This window comes from Anopheles moucheti, chromosome 3 (genome assembly GCF_943734755.1).
Source record: "Anopheles moucheti chromosome 3, idAnoMoucSN_F20_07, whole genome shotgun sequence".
NCBI lineage: Eukaryota > Metazoa > Arthropoda > Insecta > Diptera > Culicidae > Anopheles > Anopheles moucheti.
The window spans coordinates 73,808,218-73,823,851 of NC_069141.1; the positions used below are offsets into that span (position 1 = coordinate 73,808,218).

Genomic DNA, 15,634 nt, shown 5'->3' on the forward strand with positions numbered 1-15,634 from the left:
GATTCAGGACTTTAGAGCGAGAAGTTGGTGAAATAATGGGATTTAGATTTTGGAAGTACATCTCTAAACAATTAAACGGAACTTTTGAAATAACTTAGAATTTATGATGATTTTGATTTTAAATAAATAAATAAGTAAATAATTAAAAAAGAGTTGTAAGTAGTAATCGACACTTGGTGATCAGCAGGAGAAAGGACAGAAAGGTCCTATTTTGACTGCTCGATAGCAGATTATATCGTAAGTCGAGACATAACATCGAGGGCAGAGCGATCTCTTCATTTCATCACCAGGATGATGAAGCAATCGGTCTGCCACTGTATCTGTCGAGGTCACTCCGAACCACCAAAAACTCTCAAAACATGGCACGACAAAATTATAAAATCTAACTTTGGAAACATGCAGCCAATTCATTCTTGTGTTAATTGAGATGAAGCTATGGATTTGTCATATTAAAAATTAATTTAACAAGTCTGTCCCAACGTGAATTCCTGAGGATTCGCGATCAGTAGAAAGGAGCTAGCTACATTGACATTTGTACAGCTTTGGTGGTTGTTTTTATACAGCTTTTAAGCGGCTCTGGTTGGAGCTTGCCCGGTGGCTTAGTGGTCCATCCCCGGACGGACGAGTACCAAAATCCCATTCCCGACTCTCTCTCCCCCTAGGAGTGCCAAATCTTTTCTCTAATTCTATTAAACACTCGGTGGTGGTGTACACCTCTCCCTTCTTCATTCCCTCCCTCTCACCGCCACCTACTCATTACACTTACTCAAAACCAGGGTAAACACATATATACGTTGTAGTAGTAATAGTAGTAGTTAGTAGTGAGTGTACTACTACCCTCTGCGCTCTTTTTATGCACTATTCGATTTTCGCACTTCGTTTGTTCGTTTTGTTTTGTTTTGTTTTTTTTTAAGAAGCTTTTAGGCCAGAGATGGTACACTGGAATTTGCGAATCTCTGGTTTTCGCAAACCGTGACACACTCCAGCCACAGACCGCAAACAAGGGCAACAGCCACAGAACAGGCGTGCGCGGGGAAGGGGGTTGTGGTGAAAGAGAGTGAGCCAACTGTTAGGGAGGAAGTTAATTTAAAGTTTCACTTTAAATCGTGTCACACACAGGCACGGTTTTGCTTGTCGATTAATGGCGGTTTTTCGCTGTGGAGGGTGCTTTCGTACACTTTCTCACTTTTGCCCGGCCCAACACTTCATCTCCGGGTCTCCGGCTAGCGGATGATTTCCACCCAAGTTGCCCAGATTCCGAATCTGCTTGCGTACTTTTGGTATTTTTATTATTATTTGGGATTTTTGCCTTCCGCTCACTTCCCGCACGGCCCTTGCCTGGCGTTCGTTTCCACCCTCCCCGTTCACCGTTGTTTTTCACCGCACAATCACGCCACATCGCCCAGGTACGCAACGCACCGTTCGGATGGCTACTTGCTGCTGCGGCTGTACATAATGATTGAAAAACTCGTTTCACTCCATTCCATTTCTTTCCGCGGCCACCGGACCGGCGTACCACTATGGAACCGGGAAGCAAGAGTTTCTTCGCGAAACAGCCACTACGGTGGTTGCTCGCGGTGGGCAGAGATCACCTGCAAAACACACGGGCACTCTGTTTATTTTTTTTGCTCTTCTCAAGCAAGTTCAGCTGTGTGCGACGCGTGAGGAATTCTACGATAAGCGGGTGTGTGTGTGTGTGTGTGTGTAAGGGTGGTTCACTGCGCGGTGTGTGCAAGAATAGTAATGCTTGGAGCTTTCGGGCTCGGGAACACAACATGGGCCTCCCTTGAAAAGGGACGGGGAGGAATGCGAGCACGGTGTAGTGTGCTGGTTCGGATGACGCTACGCGACGACTGGTTGGGCTTTCTGGGCCTGCTGGGCTGGCTGGCCTACCACTGCTTGGCGATGAGCCCGCGCGAGGGTTTAGCTGAGACCTCGCGATCACTTGCATGTATTTCTTCTCTCGATTTTGTGTGTGTGCACCTTTTTTGCTCATTTATTCCGGCCTGTTGGTAAATATTCGCCCATTTCCGAAGCATTCTCCCAACTCCCCAACATGGGCGGAATGTGCCTTTCTCTGTACCTTTCTCTCTATCTATTTCTATCTCTCTCTCTCTCTCTGTGTCACTTACAGCGGGAGGTGGGGGATGCGATGTTCGCATTAATTTATCACTCCCTGTTTGGCCCTTTTCTCTCAACGATCTTCCACTTTTTCCACCCCTTTTTGCTAAAAGTTGGAGAAAGTTTACCACCATTTGACGTGTGTGTGTGTGTCTCTCTCTCTCTCTCTCTCTCTTTTTATTCAAAACTTGGCCTCTCACACAACCCCTCGATGAGTAGCAAGCGGTTTAGGGGTGGTTAATGCGTTTATAATATTTCTATATTGTAATTAGAAGCTTTGCCATGAATTTCGGCGTGTGAAATCATCGACCGTATGACAACATCCTCTTTTGTTCAATTAGCGTCCAATGGTTAATCCCTGCTACGCGTCGCGGGACCAAACCTGGCCTCGCCCTCGTCTCGTCCTCCAACAACCCCAACCCAATGGAAAGTAAGAGTTTTTCTTCCGCAAAATACCTGCGAAGGCCATACACCATTCCAATCCGAGCCTTCCCGATCCGGTCCAGGGCGGCGACAGGTTCTCGGTACCTTCCATTTCCGATGCGACCAAGAAACAGGAAGTGTTTCCGACGCGACGCGACTGTGACGTACTTTCCCAGGCCCGAAAACCGTTGGCTGCATTGCATGGTGTTTAGTTTTGGACACCACTTGACACATGGCCCGGCGTAGCGCTAGCGTAACGAGTTTGGGTCGATCGTGTCGATCATCGCCATTTCGCTGCGGGAAAACGATCAGTGTAAATGGGGGGGGGGCTACTATTGGCCCAGCGGTCTACGGCACACATCATGTAATTTATCACCAGTCAAACAGATTCCGGACGATTTGTTTGTTTTGTCTCTCGTCGCATGGCTAAACGAGCGTAACTGATCGCAACGAGGCGTAAGCTCACGATCGCGAGACATTTTTTCCGCTTTATTTTATTTTATCAATTGTTTTATTAATAGTCTCATATAGTGTAGATTTTTTAATAAGAAATAGTCCTCCCTTTTTAGAAATCGAAGTATTAAATGATTCAAATGCTCATGTATGTGTATATAAGCCCCGATTATGTGGAAGCGCAATGGAGGAGCCGCTATCAAACGTCCTCTGTCTCTAAGTTGTTCGGTGTGATTCTAATAACGCAGCCACCCCAGGTTTAATAAGTCTTATTAACTATACGATACTCCGATTGTTAAACAATTCGTATAAATCATCGTTGTAACAGCTCCTAGTGGTGTTTGGAGAGGAAAAGTACCTTCGAACTGTAGAGACCACCCTAGCGCGTCACACAACATCTATATTGTTGTCGATGCTGACTTTTGACTCAAGCTAGTTTTAAATGTTGAACGACTTCAAAGGAACATTCAATTATCTGTATATCATCCCTATATAGGTCAGTATTTGTTGGCAGGACTGCACATCCCGAAGTTTTCCTGTGATTGCTTCATTTCCTATATTGATTACGTTAATCCAGATGCTATTGCAGCAAGTATACTAATCCCAAATCTATCCATTCCTTAGATCAGATTGTGTTAATCGCTTTTATTTCCAAAAAAAGACGATGCAACCGAAAACCTCTTGTTTGTGATTTACTCAGTGCTGTGTATTAATGCCCCAAGTTCTTTGTTCCAAAATAAGCGACGAACCCGAAATTTGGATAATCAACCGCAAGCCACATCTCACCGCAGGTCGATCGCAGGTCAAACCAACGTCCAATTAAAGCTTATTTACATTCTTTCTACAACTATTCTAAACAATTCCTTGAAGTCATGGTTAAATCAAAACTTATTCTCTTGCTTGTCAACGTTGTATAGATGTCTCATGTAGGAGGAAGTTACTTTTGTTAATCATAACTGAAGGCAATTTTTTAATAAATCTCCAGTAGCCATAAAGATTTACTTCGCTTGTTACTAAAACAGGGCTAATTTATTAACTTTAAATCACCATTTAATTCGCCATTTTTATTTTGTGGTTGCATGGCCTTACAAACATCGCCAGCAGATCAAAAGCATCAACAACAGTTAAATGTGTTACAGCAACCAACAAAAAAAAAAACCTCCCCCAAAGCTAGATCACCAATCTCGATCATTTGTGAGCGGGTGTGATGAATGGAAAACCATCCAACCATCGATTTTCCAACCGCGTTGCACAACAGAGATGGAAAAACGAAAAACCTTTTTTTTGCGAAATCTCAAAAGAAAGCAAGAGACGGAGAGATAAAGAGAATGAAGGAGAGAACAAATCAGTGCAAGAAGCGCTACAGATTAGTGGGCTACTATTTTATCTTCATTAATCATTTTACGCGCAGATGAGTTTTATTGACCAGAGCGACCAGAGGAATACAAATGGTGTAAATCAAACCAAATAACAAGGAAAAAATGGCAACACGATCTAATGGGGCTATGGTGCGATATTGGTGGCCACCGTAATCGCCCCTCCTCCCTCCTCCAAAACACGGCTCATATCGGGCTCATCAATCGCGAAAGATTCAATTACTTCGCAAAACGATGCAATATTATGGCAGTCGGATGATCATGATGATGATGATAATGATGGTGGCAATAAACGGGCAGGCGTGTTATTGGGCAGTGATAATGACCGTTTGCAACATCGTGAGGTGTTGCGGCACCCGCGATAACAGAAGTCCATAAAACTATCATTTGCGATTACAAAGTATGTCGGGGCCCGGTGTGTAATTTGTGATGTACGCGTGGTTGCTTTTTTTTAAGTTTTTGGCAGCTGATAAAATCAACACATAAACCTGCCAATGTGAACGATGTGAACATGGGTCTCGTTGGTGTTATCGAAAGGGAAAACTACAAACGAACAAACACAGACAACAAAAATACCCGACCGCGAAAAAGAAATTGATGGAAAAATAGTTTCGATCATTCTCACTTTCGTTTGCATTTCGTACTGCGTTGGTGCGGGTCGTTGGCCACCAGACCCGCTTGCCGACCAGGCTAATCGACCGTTGGAAAAATGCTAATCAACTCCCCAACCCCACCCTGCCAGCTGGACGATCGCGGCCAGGGATCGCAACGCGCTGGCAGTGTGAAAACGAAACGGGGTTTTTTTTTCGTGTGTGCTGAAACCAATGTGGCTGTAGGTGAATAAAATCGAATCTTGCACGAGGCGCGCATATTCGCCAAAATAAAGAAAGGGAGAAAAAAAAAATACACAACAAGTGAACAAACGGCCGGGCACGCAAATAACAGGAATCATCGCTTTCACCTACGCCGCACCGATGGCCGGCTTGAAATTGAATCCACCGATCGCGATCGATAGCGATCGCGCTCGAAAGAAGCGTGTCATAGTGGGAGCTTTTGATTGGAAGAAAAAAAAATACGCGAAGACGGTGGAATATAGGGATTGTATGTAAACGAAGCATAGATGATGCATACCGTACGGTGCACACCAGTTTGCGGTATGCTGTTACCATGTCCGTTTCCATTCAAATGGTGCGCGGGTGAAGGTATTCGCGGGTGTTTTACCAAACCTTTTGCCAAGTGAACGGTGATACGAAACACCATGGAACGGTACGGAAGTGATGGGCGCGTTACGAAACCCTGATCGATAAGGTTGGAGGTTCGATTTAATTGTTTCCATTGCTTTGATCAAGGTCACATTACAGGGGCAAGTTTAGGGTAAGTTCAATTAGATTTTTGATTAATGTTAAGCTTTTTGAGTTCGACTAAATGATTATAATTTTATTATCATATTTGCTCGATCTTGTAAAACTCTTGTCACGATTCAACATTTTACCACGATACAAAATTGCAGCCCAAAGTTTAAGAACTCATTCCCATAAACAAACGCATATATTTAATTGTCAAACATGTTTTTCCCTAAACAAAGTCTTTAAACAGACATTTTAAACATCCATTGAATTTTAACTTAAAATTTTCATGAGGAGCATCAACTTGACGAGGTAAAAAGGGTATTTTTTAGTTTAATTTTAATCTTCTGCGATTTCATATTCATCATACATTGAAATATTCAATATCCGGCTCGGAGTGGTAGTGGATATTTATAAGTGGAGATTATGAACCTTGGATGATTAATAAATTAATCCTCTGAAAATCCTGAATTCATTTAAATTCAAATAAGAAATATGAACAAATAATGAATCACAAATATTCGAGTTTATAGAATATACAGAATATTGATTCAACGATTTAAAAACCAAAAAAGATTACAACAATTGCCAATAAACAGAGGATAGTGAGACGAAGAAAGCAAATACAGAACACGAACAATAGAGAAAACAAATAGCCACAATAAAAACTATATGAAAAACAAAACATGCTAACATAGCAGGAAACACAAAACAAAACAACAGAAAAAAAGACAATTTTTCTTCAAAAGGAAAATCATTCATTCATGGCACAGATTATTTGTGCTACTAAGCTTAATAGTGGGAAAAACCCGCCAACTAATGAAGTAGTGTCAGTGCCGAATAATTCTTCAACAAATTTTCCATGAGACTTCCTCCGTAAAAATAGACAAATATTGCATTGCTTAATTCTTAGCCAGCGCCCAAAGGCGCGAAACCTTCAGCATATGGTTCCTAAATAATCTTCAACAAAAAAAAACACACACCAAAACTAACCCCCATTATTGCCACCGTGGCGGTGTTCACGGATGCTGTTCTGTACTGTTGTTGTTTTTTCTTACTATTTCTTTTTAGCCACCCCCGAGCACCGTCTATGTTTGGAGTGGATGTCCGGATTCCAATGAATTATACGATCCAAAAACCGAAACCGTCACAGAAATCGTCATCGGCCCCACCGGAGAAGGCAGAGGCGTACTCCCAGCAAACACACACACACCCGTCAATAAACATTGCTGACATATAAAAGCAGACCAACAAACAGATGTGGCCACCGAGTGGGATGGAGAGGGGGTGAGGGGATGGGGTTGAAATGAAAACAAAACACACATGCACACACTCATGTGAGTCTGATCCGCCCATGCGCATAGCGAGCGAAAACCGAGTGCCGCCAAAGAACTCGCTACGGATCGTCAGGGCCATTGCCATGGTAAGAATCCTTTCAGGCATTCGAGCACGGTCCATGCCACCGCATACCGCGCACCGGGTACGCGAAGCGCGACGAAGTTCGCGATCATCACCGTCGACGTCATCGTCGTCGATAGTTTTCTATTCATTCACCTTTTGCGCACCAATAGCGCGATCGGTTCCGAAAGTGGACAGGAAGCCGTTGGCCGAGGCCTTCACCGTGGCCAGAGGAAATAAACACACACACTCACACAGGTGCTCCCACACTCCACACGGGGTTTACAAATGCAATTAAAAATGTATTATTATATGTGCCGGTTGAATGGTTGGTAGTTTGGGTTGCAAAACGAATCGTTGTCGGTTCGGGGCCACCATCTTGACGATGCCCGCGAAAAGAGTGTCCGCGCTGCTTCATCGTGCACATGTTACATGAGTTAAAGTTTGGAGGTCACCGTAACACTGGAATGCAAGCAGATAGCAACTGAAAGTATTTCACAATTTCGATCGCATTTCGCGAATCGATTCGCCGCCGTTTGGTGTGTATCACTGATCGAACAACTTGGAGTTGATCGGTTGATCGGTCGGGTGGGCAATGCCTCGCAGATGAGCAGGAAAACATATGTTATACATACTTTCCGCCCGAGCACATTCGTACAGCCAAGCAATGGCAATAGATTTCGCCGATCACTGAACTAAATCGATTAAAGCGTAGCGCATTTGGTTTCTATTTCGCGCCCAGTGCGCGCTTACACCGCGTTTCGAAGCGATTAAGGTTTGTGGCGAAGGAAATCATAAGTACGAATGGACAAAAAACTATCGGCGGCTTCCACCTCCCCATTCCCCGACATATGAGAAAATGCGTGAGTGAGATCGTTTTGTTTTATGTTAATAGTTTCTGTTTCTACCAAAATTTTACTACAACAAAGCGCTGTGACGATTCGGCAGGAAGGTGTTTGGATAAAGCACCCGCAGCATAGTTTCAGTGATCAATATTTGTCCACCGCGGATGGGCGGAAGGTTTGAGGCCGAATGTTGAAACGAGCTCTTATTTCCTTTTATGCTGTCAACCTACTGGCGGCTGATCGGTGGGCTGCGTGTTTTATTTCACAGCTCGAAAGCGTCGATTTTCGTGATGACTTTTTGGCATAATAATATATTCATATTGATTGAAATGGCTTATTTTTTTACTACCCCAGTTTACAGGGTTAAGGAGGGGTAGTACACTTTGCCAGATTAAAAAAATACGGTTTTTGGAGGTTAAGGCTTGAAATAATTCTTTAGAGTGTTTACTTTATAATAAATTGTAGTCTAAGTTTATGAAACGCTCAGTATTATCGCAAAGATTTAAAACATCCAGCGCCATCCACACGAAAATGGTTCATCTGATTTAAACGTTATTAATATTATTACCTTTTTTCACAGATTTTTCTGTAATTGTACTTAGCCGGTTTTTTTGTATACGTATAGGATATATTTTTGCGTCTGAAGCTTAGAGAATTTTTTTTTTTCAAAGCATTTACAATCTTCTTTTTATCAACATATTTGAAAACCCCTACGAATGATGATAGATAATTTATTAGAAATTTGAATAAAAATATCAATTTTGTCATTTTAGCGTCTTCATTGCAGCATCTATGATGTCCGACATATTTAGTAAAAAAACACTAAGTTACTGTTTTTTTATTGATCGCCAAAGTTGAACAACCCCCCCCCTAAAATGTGAGGTGGATATTATTGATACTCTAGATTTGCTAATTCAGTTTAACCTCCTCAAATACTTGAAATGAACTTTTTGCAAAACCTTATCGCATCGTCCAAATTGTTGAACATTAATACGCTACGCATTTATTCCTCCAAATGCATTGCTAAACAGCTGAAAAACTAACAATGCATTCAGCCGTATTGCCGCCATCCGAACCACCCATTTAACGGCGTGTAAAATGGTGCACATAATAATATTGCTCAGTTTATTTTTCTTTTCCCAAAATTACACTATAATAAGCGGTGTGTCTCAATAGCATGTACCGGCCCCGAGCGTGTGCCCTTATTACCACACAACCATAATTTTCAGCCCTCCCTCCCCAACCAGACAAGCAAAAGTTTTCGACTTGGCACTGCCATCACAACAGTTAAGCGGCAGCCTTAGCAATGAAGCTGCAAAAATTGCACTGCATACCACACTGGAAGCTATCCGTCTTACGCCTCAGCCTCAAGCACCAAGCACTCGACAGCGTTCCCGGTCCCTTTCGGCGTAGGGTTCGTCGCCTGCTGAAGTCTTTCGTTGTACGAACCGGGATTTTGGTGCGGGGAACACGCAAAATGAAGCAGTAACCAAACGTTGCCACCGTCATCATCGTCGTCATCATCAGCATCATCGTTTCCCGAAAAATTTTCACAACAAAAACCCAACAAGTTGCCAGTATTGTATTGTGCGATCTCGCATTAGCTCTCGCTTGCGTACGCACGATTTTCGATCCCGGTCGCTTTGTTTCATTCGTCCAGTGAGCATTAGCATTTTTCTCACCTGTTGTTGTGCGGCCACCGCATTTGTGGCTGTGGCAAACTGTTCCAAACTAAACAGCGGGAAAACTCACGGAGTTGTAAAACTATTCGACACAAGCACAACAGCACAAGCGGTGTGTATGAGGAAAACGTTGACTATTGGCTCTATTTCGCTTTCTCCCTCTTGATCTCTCTCTCAGACACGAACACTACAATCATTCACAGACACAGATGCGTACCAGACAACACCGATACGTGCACGTACGCAAAAGCACAGCTGAGCTCACAAATACAATGACCGCTTCTGGTCGAATGCGCAATCGCGGTCGCCACGGGGGGAATGCTGATGTTCTTGGGAGATTTTCCCTTACAAATTTTACTTACATAAAATCTAATTTTTATTGCACAACAAATACAATTATCATCAAACGCCAAACACGCCGAATATTGTACGATCGTCGATCGATGGTGGCTCCTCTTGTTGGGCAGTTGCTCGTGGGGTAGTTGTGGAACGAAAATACGCACCCACCAGTTCCACCGGTTTGCTCTCTAAACACTGTTCAATGGACACTAACACAACGACAAGTAAAGAGCTTCTCCCGTTGCGATGAAGACACTTGGCAGACGAACGTTCACACTACTCTCGACACCTTACATTTAAGTCGGGTTTCATTGATGGTTTAAAGTAAAACAACGTAAGAGGCAGACATCATGAATGGACCAGTTGTTAAAAATTGCTTGCTTAAATTAAAAAATGTAGAATATTGCTAGCAGTTTTGAGGGTTTTTTTTCTCTCCACCGAGCGCTTCTAATGAAGTTGATGATGTAACTTAAACAAGCTGATCAAAGATCACAACCCAAAAGGATCACCTCAATTGGAGACATTAAACCATGACGGTTACTCCGCTTTAGCTGTCACCGTCACAAAACGATGCGTTCATTATCCTCCATTATTGTTTCAAGACTAACGTTAAAACACCTCATCCACCGATCCGATGATGCCACTGAAGAATTAGACCGAAGAATTTGAACTCCTGGCTGGATGTTGCTGAAGAGGCAAAACTATCCCAAAAACTCTGCCACATTCCCAGTTGGGCTGACAGTGCCAGAGTGTCTGCTAATTAGCTTTCTTGCCTGGCGCTGTTCCGGTCCTATAAGTCTACGCTGTGGCATCATCAAACCAATCTTTCGGTTCCGCCTTGGGGATTTATTTGTTGCACCGCTGCACGAACAACACAAACACACAGACAACCCGAACGGGCACTGAAACGAGGGTCCAATTCCCCCTCGCCATTACACACAGCGGGCAGAATTCGCAACATAACTCCATCAAAAGCATATCCGAAAAAGCAACGGGAACGATCGCAAAACAAAACTTTTCGCACAAACAAACAAAAAAAAACGACACGGCACTGCCCGATGGAACACGCAGGTTGCGCACACCACACTCCATGCCATTCTCGCCTTCTATACCTTGCTGCTTGTGCTGCGTACAGGTTTTGTTGCTAGTCTGTCTCTTCGCACCACAGAGAACAACATACAACATTCAACCGAACTGCACAGAAACTTCCATCAGACGCGTGTGCTGCTTGAAAACTGATCTACGACTGAGCAATGGTGAACTTCAGCCATAAAACAGTTCACTGTACGCATTACTCTTGCTTTCGTGAAGTTGCTGCTGCTGCTGCTGCTGCTGCGGCGCGATCTATCTCGCGCGAGTCAGATACCGTGAAAGCTCCTTCTGGGCTCCACATGATGAAAAGAGAATCGCGGAAGCGCACGGTCAGATAAACACGAGAGGATGGCCATAGCATACTCTTGCCCTCTCTCTATTTCTCTCGATCGAAGTGATCATCGCCCAGGAATGGGCTGTCTCTGGAATGTCTCTAGGTAATCGAACGGGATATTTACTGGCGGCCGTGGTTCAAAAGAATCGCCTCCCAAACCCTTCCGACCAGATGTGATTGATAACGTTGTACGAGCGTGACCTGTTAAACGAGGCTGTAATCAACCTTTGGCACAATTGAAGGCAACATTGTTACAGCAAACGTGAAACATTTTTATTTTACATCGTTTAAAAAGCTTCGCTAATCTAACTAATACGCTCTGGGAATATTTGGCTTGAACATTTAGATTAAAATAAACCGTATGACCCCTTTGAACTGTACTCTTCGTCTGCCAAAAACTGGAAACGTTCCCTATCTCTGGAAGTAGTTCTAGTCGTTGCTCAATATTAGCGTTTTCAGTCTCACCATTGCTTTCGTGATATCACACAACTGTTATTTACTGTTGAAGAACAACAAAGCTGTTATCGAGAGTGTTTTATTTAAAAATGAGGAGTTTAAAATGATTTAAAACTAAAATAATTCCACTAAGCAGATTGAGTGCAGCGTAAAGCTCAGATACTGTGTACGTCTTTTTCAATATTCATACTCGTTATGCTATTTATTTACATCTGAATCATACCTTATAATCTACAAATAATTTAAAATAAATGAATATAAGCTGGATGTCGGACATAAAACCAACATTTATTTTATACTTTAGCTGAATCTATATTTGATTGAAAGAATTATGGCCAATGTAGCAAAGTTCATTAGTGGAGAACATCGATACGAGTTGATCTTTTTAGAAATATTATTCAAATTATTCCTACATTTGCCTGATTTACGTTTTCGAATGAAAAGCTTTTGAAAGAGAATGATACTATTCGTATGAGTCTAAAGGATAGTATAAGACGCGATTAAAGTAATTAAAACTGAGCAAAGTGATTCCTAGTGATCGCAGTTTCTTCTGTATTCATAATCGCTTTCAAGAATAGTTTCATGTCAATTGTAATTTCTAGATATCTCATAATTCAGTTTATCCTTCTGTAATTTGCTTATTTTGTTTAGTTTTCGTGCGGAAAAATGATTAATGTTTAGCAAAGTTGTTCCAAAGAATCATCTGAGCCAGTTGTTTCAAAGGGCAAGCTAAATTCTGTAACAATCTATATCATTCTATTTTTGTGCACACATCTGTTGCTCAACATGTAACTCTCTGAATCATATAATAACGTATTCACAAATAGATCATATATGATCTGTCATGATATACCGCATAAAGCATGTGTAAACTCACGCTGCATGTTTAGATCCCAGAATACCCCTAAATGTATGCAATGTACTAAAAGTTATGTTTTAGAACTACACCCTACGAACATCGCGTCATGTGTCAAAATTTTTCTTCTTATGCTATTTATGTAAAGTATTGCTCATATACTCACCGAATATTCGCCAAATTTAGGGAATTCGGTTCCATCTCCAACAGCCTTTAAATGTTAGATGGAAATCTGTGGTCTGATGATGCAACTGCAAGCTGTAGCGCTGTTGTAAGCCTAAAAATAACCAAGAAAGTTTGTTTAATTTTCGCAGGGGGATATACCAACCGCTTCGTTCTAACCTTCCCCTGCTCGGCGACAACGGCGCACATCTGTTCGCTGACCGTCGGACGCAGCTGCTGTACGGCGTGCCGGAACTAAAACGGAGGGAAAATCCGCTTTTTCATAGCGTCGGATTACCTCACAGTATTAAACTGGTTGGAGGAAAAGATATTTTAACAATTGTACTGACTGTTGCGACATTAAAAGGCGAGTAACTTGATCTATTTTAATTCCAATACTCAGGTATAGCAGAATTTACACCCATTTTCTCAAAACGAATCGAAAAAATACACGAAACGCTTCTAGTAGGCCAGACAACAACGAACAGGAATGAACATGTACGGAACAGACAAGCCGACCCGTATTGCCAACTTGACAAAGCGAAAAGCAAAAAAAAAATTCCACATCAGTCAACAAACATCGAAGCAAGGCAAGCGCGTTCATGAGCAGTAAATCACCGACGCTATGCTTTTTCGTGCCCATAGGTGGCTTGGCTAATTTAGATTAGCAGGGGACGCGCTTAAAAAGGTAATTATTTCCCCCTGTTCATACTTTAATCCATTTTATCACATTCAAGATACCGCGTGCGATTAAGCAAATTATAAGAAACGAAGCGAGCGACCTCTACACCCAAGCCACGCCGACAGAACGTGCGATGCCGGAGAAAGTCTGACGCGCAGTTCCGGCTTATTTCGCACTCTCCTCCTTCTGGTTTAGCATTCACACATAACCTCATTCCCACAACCAAGAGAAGGTACAGACGACATATCTTTCGTGTAAAGAAATTGGTGGCCCTGAAAAGGGCCGATTGGATGCGATTCTCTCTGAATGCGGTGGGCGTCGTTGTCTTCCCCTGCTTAACCTCCGAAGCCGTACAGCGTGCGGCCCTGGCGCTTCAGCGCGTAAACGACATCCATGGCGGTGACGGTCTTCCGCTTGGCGTGTTCCGTGTACGTGACGGCATCACGGATCACGTTCTCCAAGAACACCTTCAGCACGCCACGCGTTTCCTCGTAGATCAGGCCCGAGATACGCTTCACTCCTCCACGGCGAGCCAGACGGCGGATGGCAGGCTTGGTGATGCCCTGGATGTTATCACGCAACACTTTGCGATGACGCTTCGCTCCTCCTTTACCGAGACCCTTTCCTCCCTTACCACGGCCAGTCATGATGAATCAGTAGTTTTCGACGATGTGACGCTCTCAACTGTAATACTTTGAATAACTGACTTCGGAAAATTTTCGCTCTTTTTATAGACAATCGGAAGGGTGAGAAACTGTGTACATACACGGTTACCGTTAGTGAACGTGTGTGCGTGAAATTTGTTCTCTCACTCCGGCCTGCTCAACCGGTTCGACGCCATGTTGGAAAGAGAGAGCATTTTGATGAGCAAGAGAACTGCGATCGAAACCATGCCGGTGCGTACATAATTTAATGTAATTATGTAAAGCATACACATACTCGGACGACAAATAATTTCCCATATTTTGTTTCAATTTATATAAAGCAAACATCAACACATAAGAAAGAAACAATTGATTCATGGAGAGCATTTTTTGCCACCTTAAAGTATTTCTTATCAAGCTCAGTCATCCCTACTTGTTTCACCGCAACGCGTTGCAAATTTACTATAATTTATGAGATTTCAGATAAGAATTCGTAGCGCAACAGAATAGAAAATGTTCTATTTCGATCCATTGTCATCCAGCTGTCTTTTTAATATCCTAATATTTAAAGGGCATCTTTGTTTGGTTTTGAGGTTCGGCATCTGGTTCAGTGGGAGCAAGAGCGTTTCGCCTATGCAAAAACTGACTATCCGGCTACATGGTAAAATAAATCGACTTTGCCTGGCCGTTCTAACAAAAGAAAACTAGGTGCACGAAAATATAAACGCTTCTCTGGTGCAGGGTGTTCAGTTCGGACCTACTGGATATACTCCGATACGATTACGATTCAAACTCGCTGCATCAACGCATTGGTTTCTTGAATATATTTGATTCTTCTAGAAGTACTGAATCAAACTAAACTCGTTTGCATGTACGGATGGACCTGAACTAGAATTACCCATCACTCGAATCGAAAAATACAAGAAACGCTTCTGGTAGGCCAGACGAACATAACTTGTACGAACAAGAATGAACATGTACGGGACAGACAGAGCTGACCCGCATTGCCAATTTGGCAAATCGAAAAGCATAAAGAAATTCCACATCTGTCAACAAACATCGAAGCAAGCCAAGCGCGTTTATGAGCAGTAAAACACCGACGCTATGCTTTTTCGCGCCCATAGGTGGCTTGGCTAATTTAGATTAGCAGAAAAGCGAAAAGCATAAAGAAATTCCACATCAGTCAACAAACATCGAAGTAAGCCAAGCGCGTTTATGAGCAGTAAAACAACGACGCTATGCTTTTTCGCGCCCATAAGTGGCTTGGCTAATTTTGATTAGCAGAAAAGCGAAAAGCAAAGGAACGCCAAATAATCCAATGTGCCAGATTGATCATTGCATGCAGGGTACAGCAACCTTTTTGAAGAATAGCGTACTATAAAAAACAAAATTTAACTTATAAAATATAGCAAATTATCGTAAGTT

At 42.7% G+C, this 15,634-nt stretch overlaps 1 protein-coding gene across 1 annotated transcript; it reads right to left on the bottom strand.

Annotated features, from left to right (window-relative positions):
• Positions 1-13,843: 13,843 nt before the first annotated feature.
• Positions 13,844-14,237, bottom strand: LOC128300975 (histone H4). The gene has a single exon (XM_053037249.1). The coding sequence runs from the start codon at positions 14,210-14,212 to the stop codon at positions 13,901-13,903; it is 312 nt and encodes a 103-aa protein (XP_052893209.1). The 5' UTR covers positions 14,213-14,237; the 3' UTR covers positions 13,844-13,900.
• Positions 14,238-15,634: the final 1,397 nt, after the last annotated feature.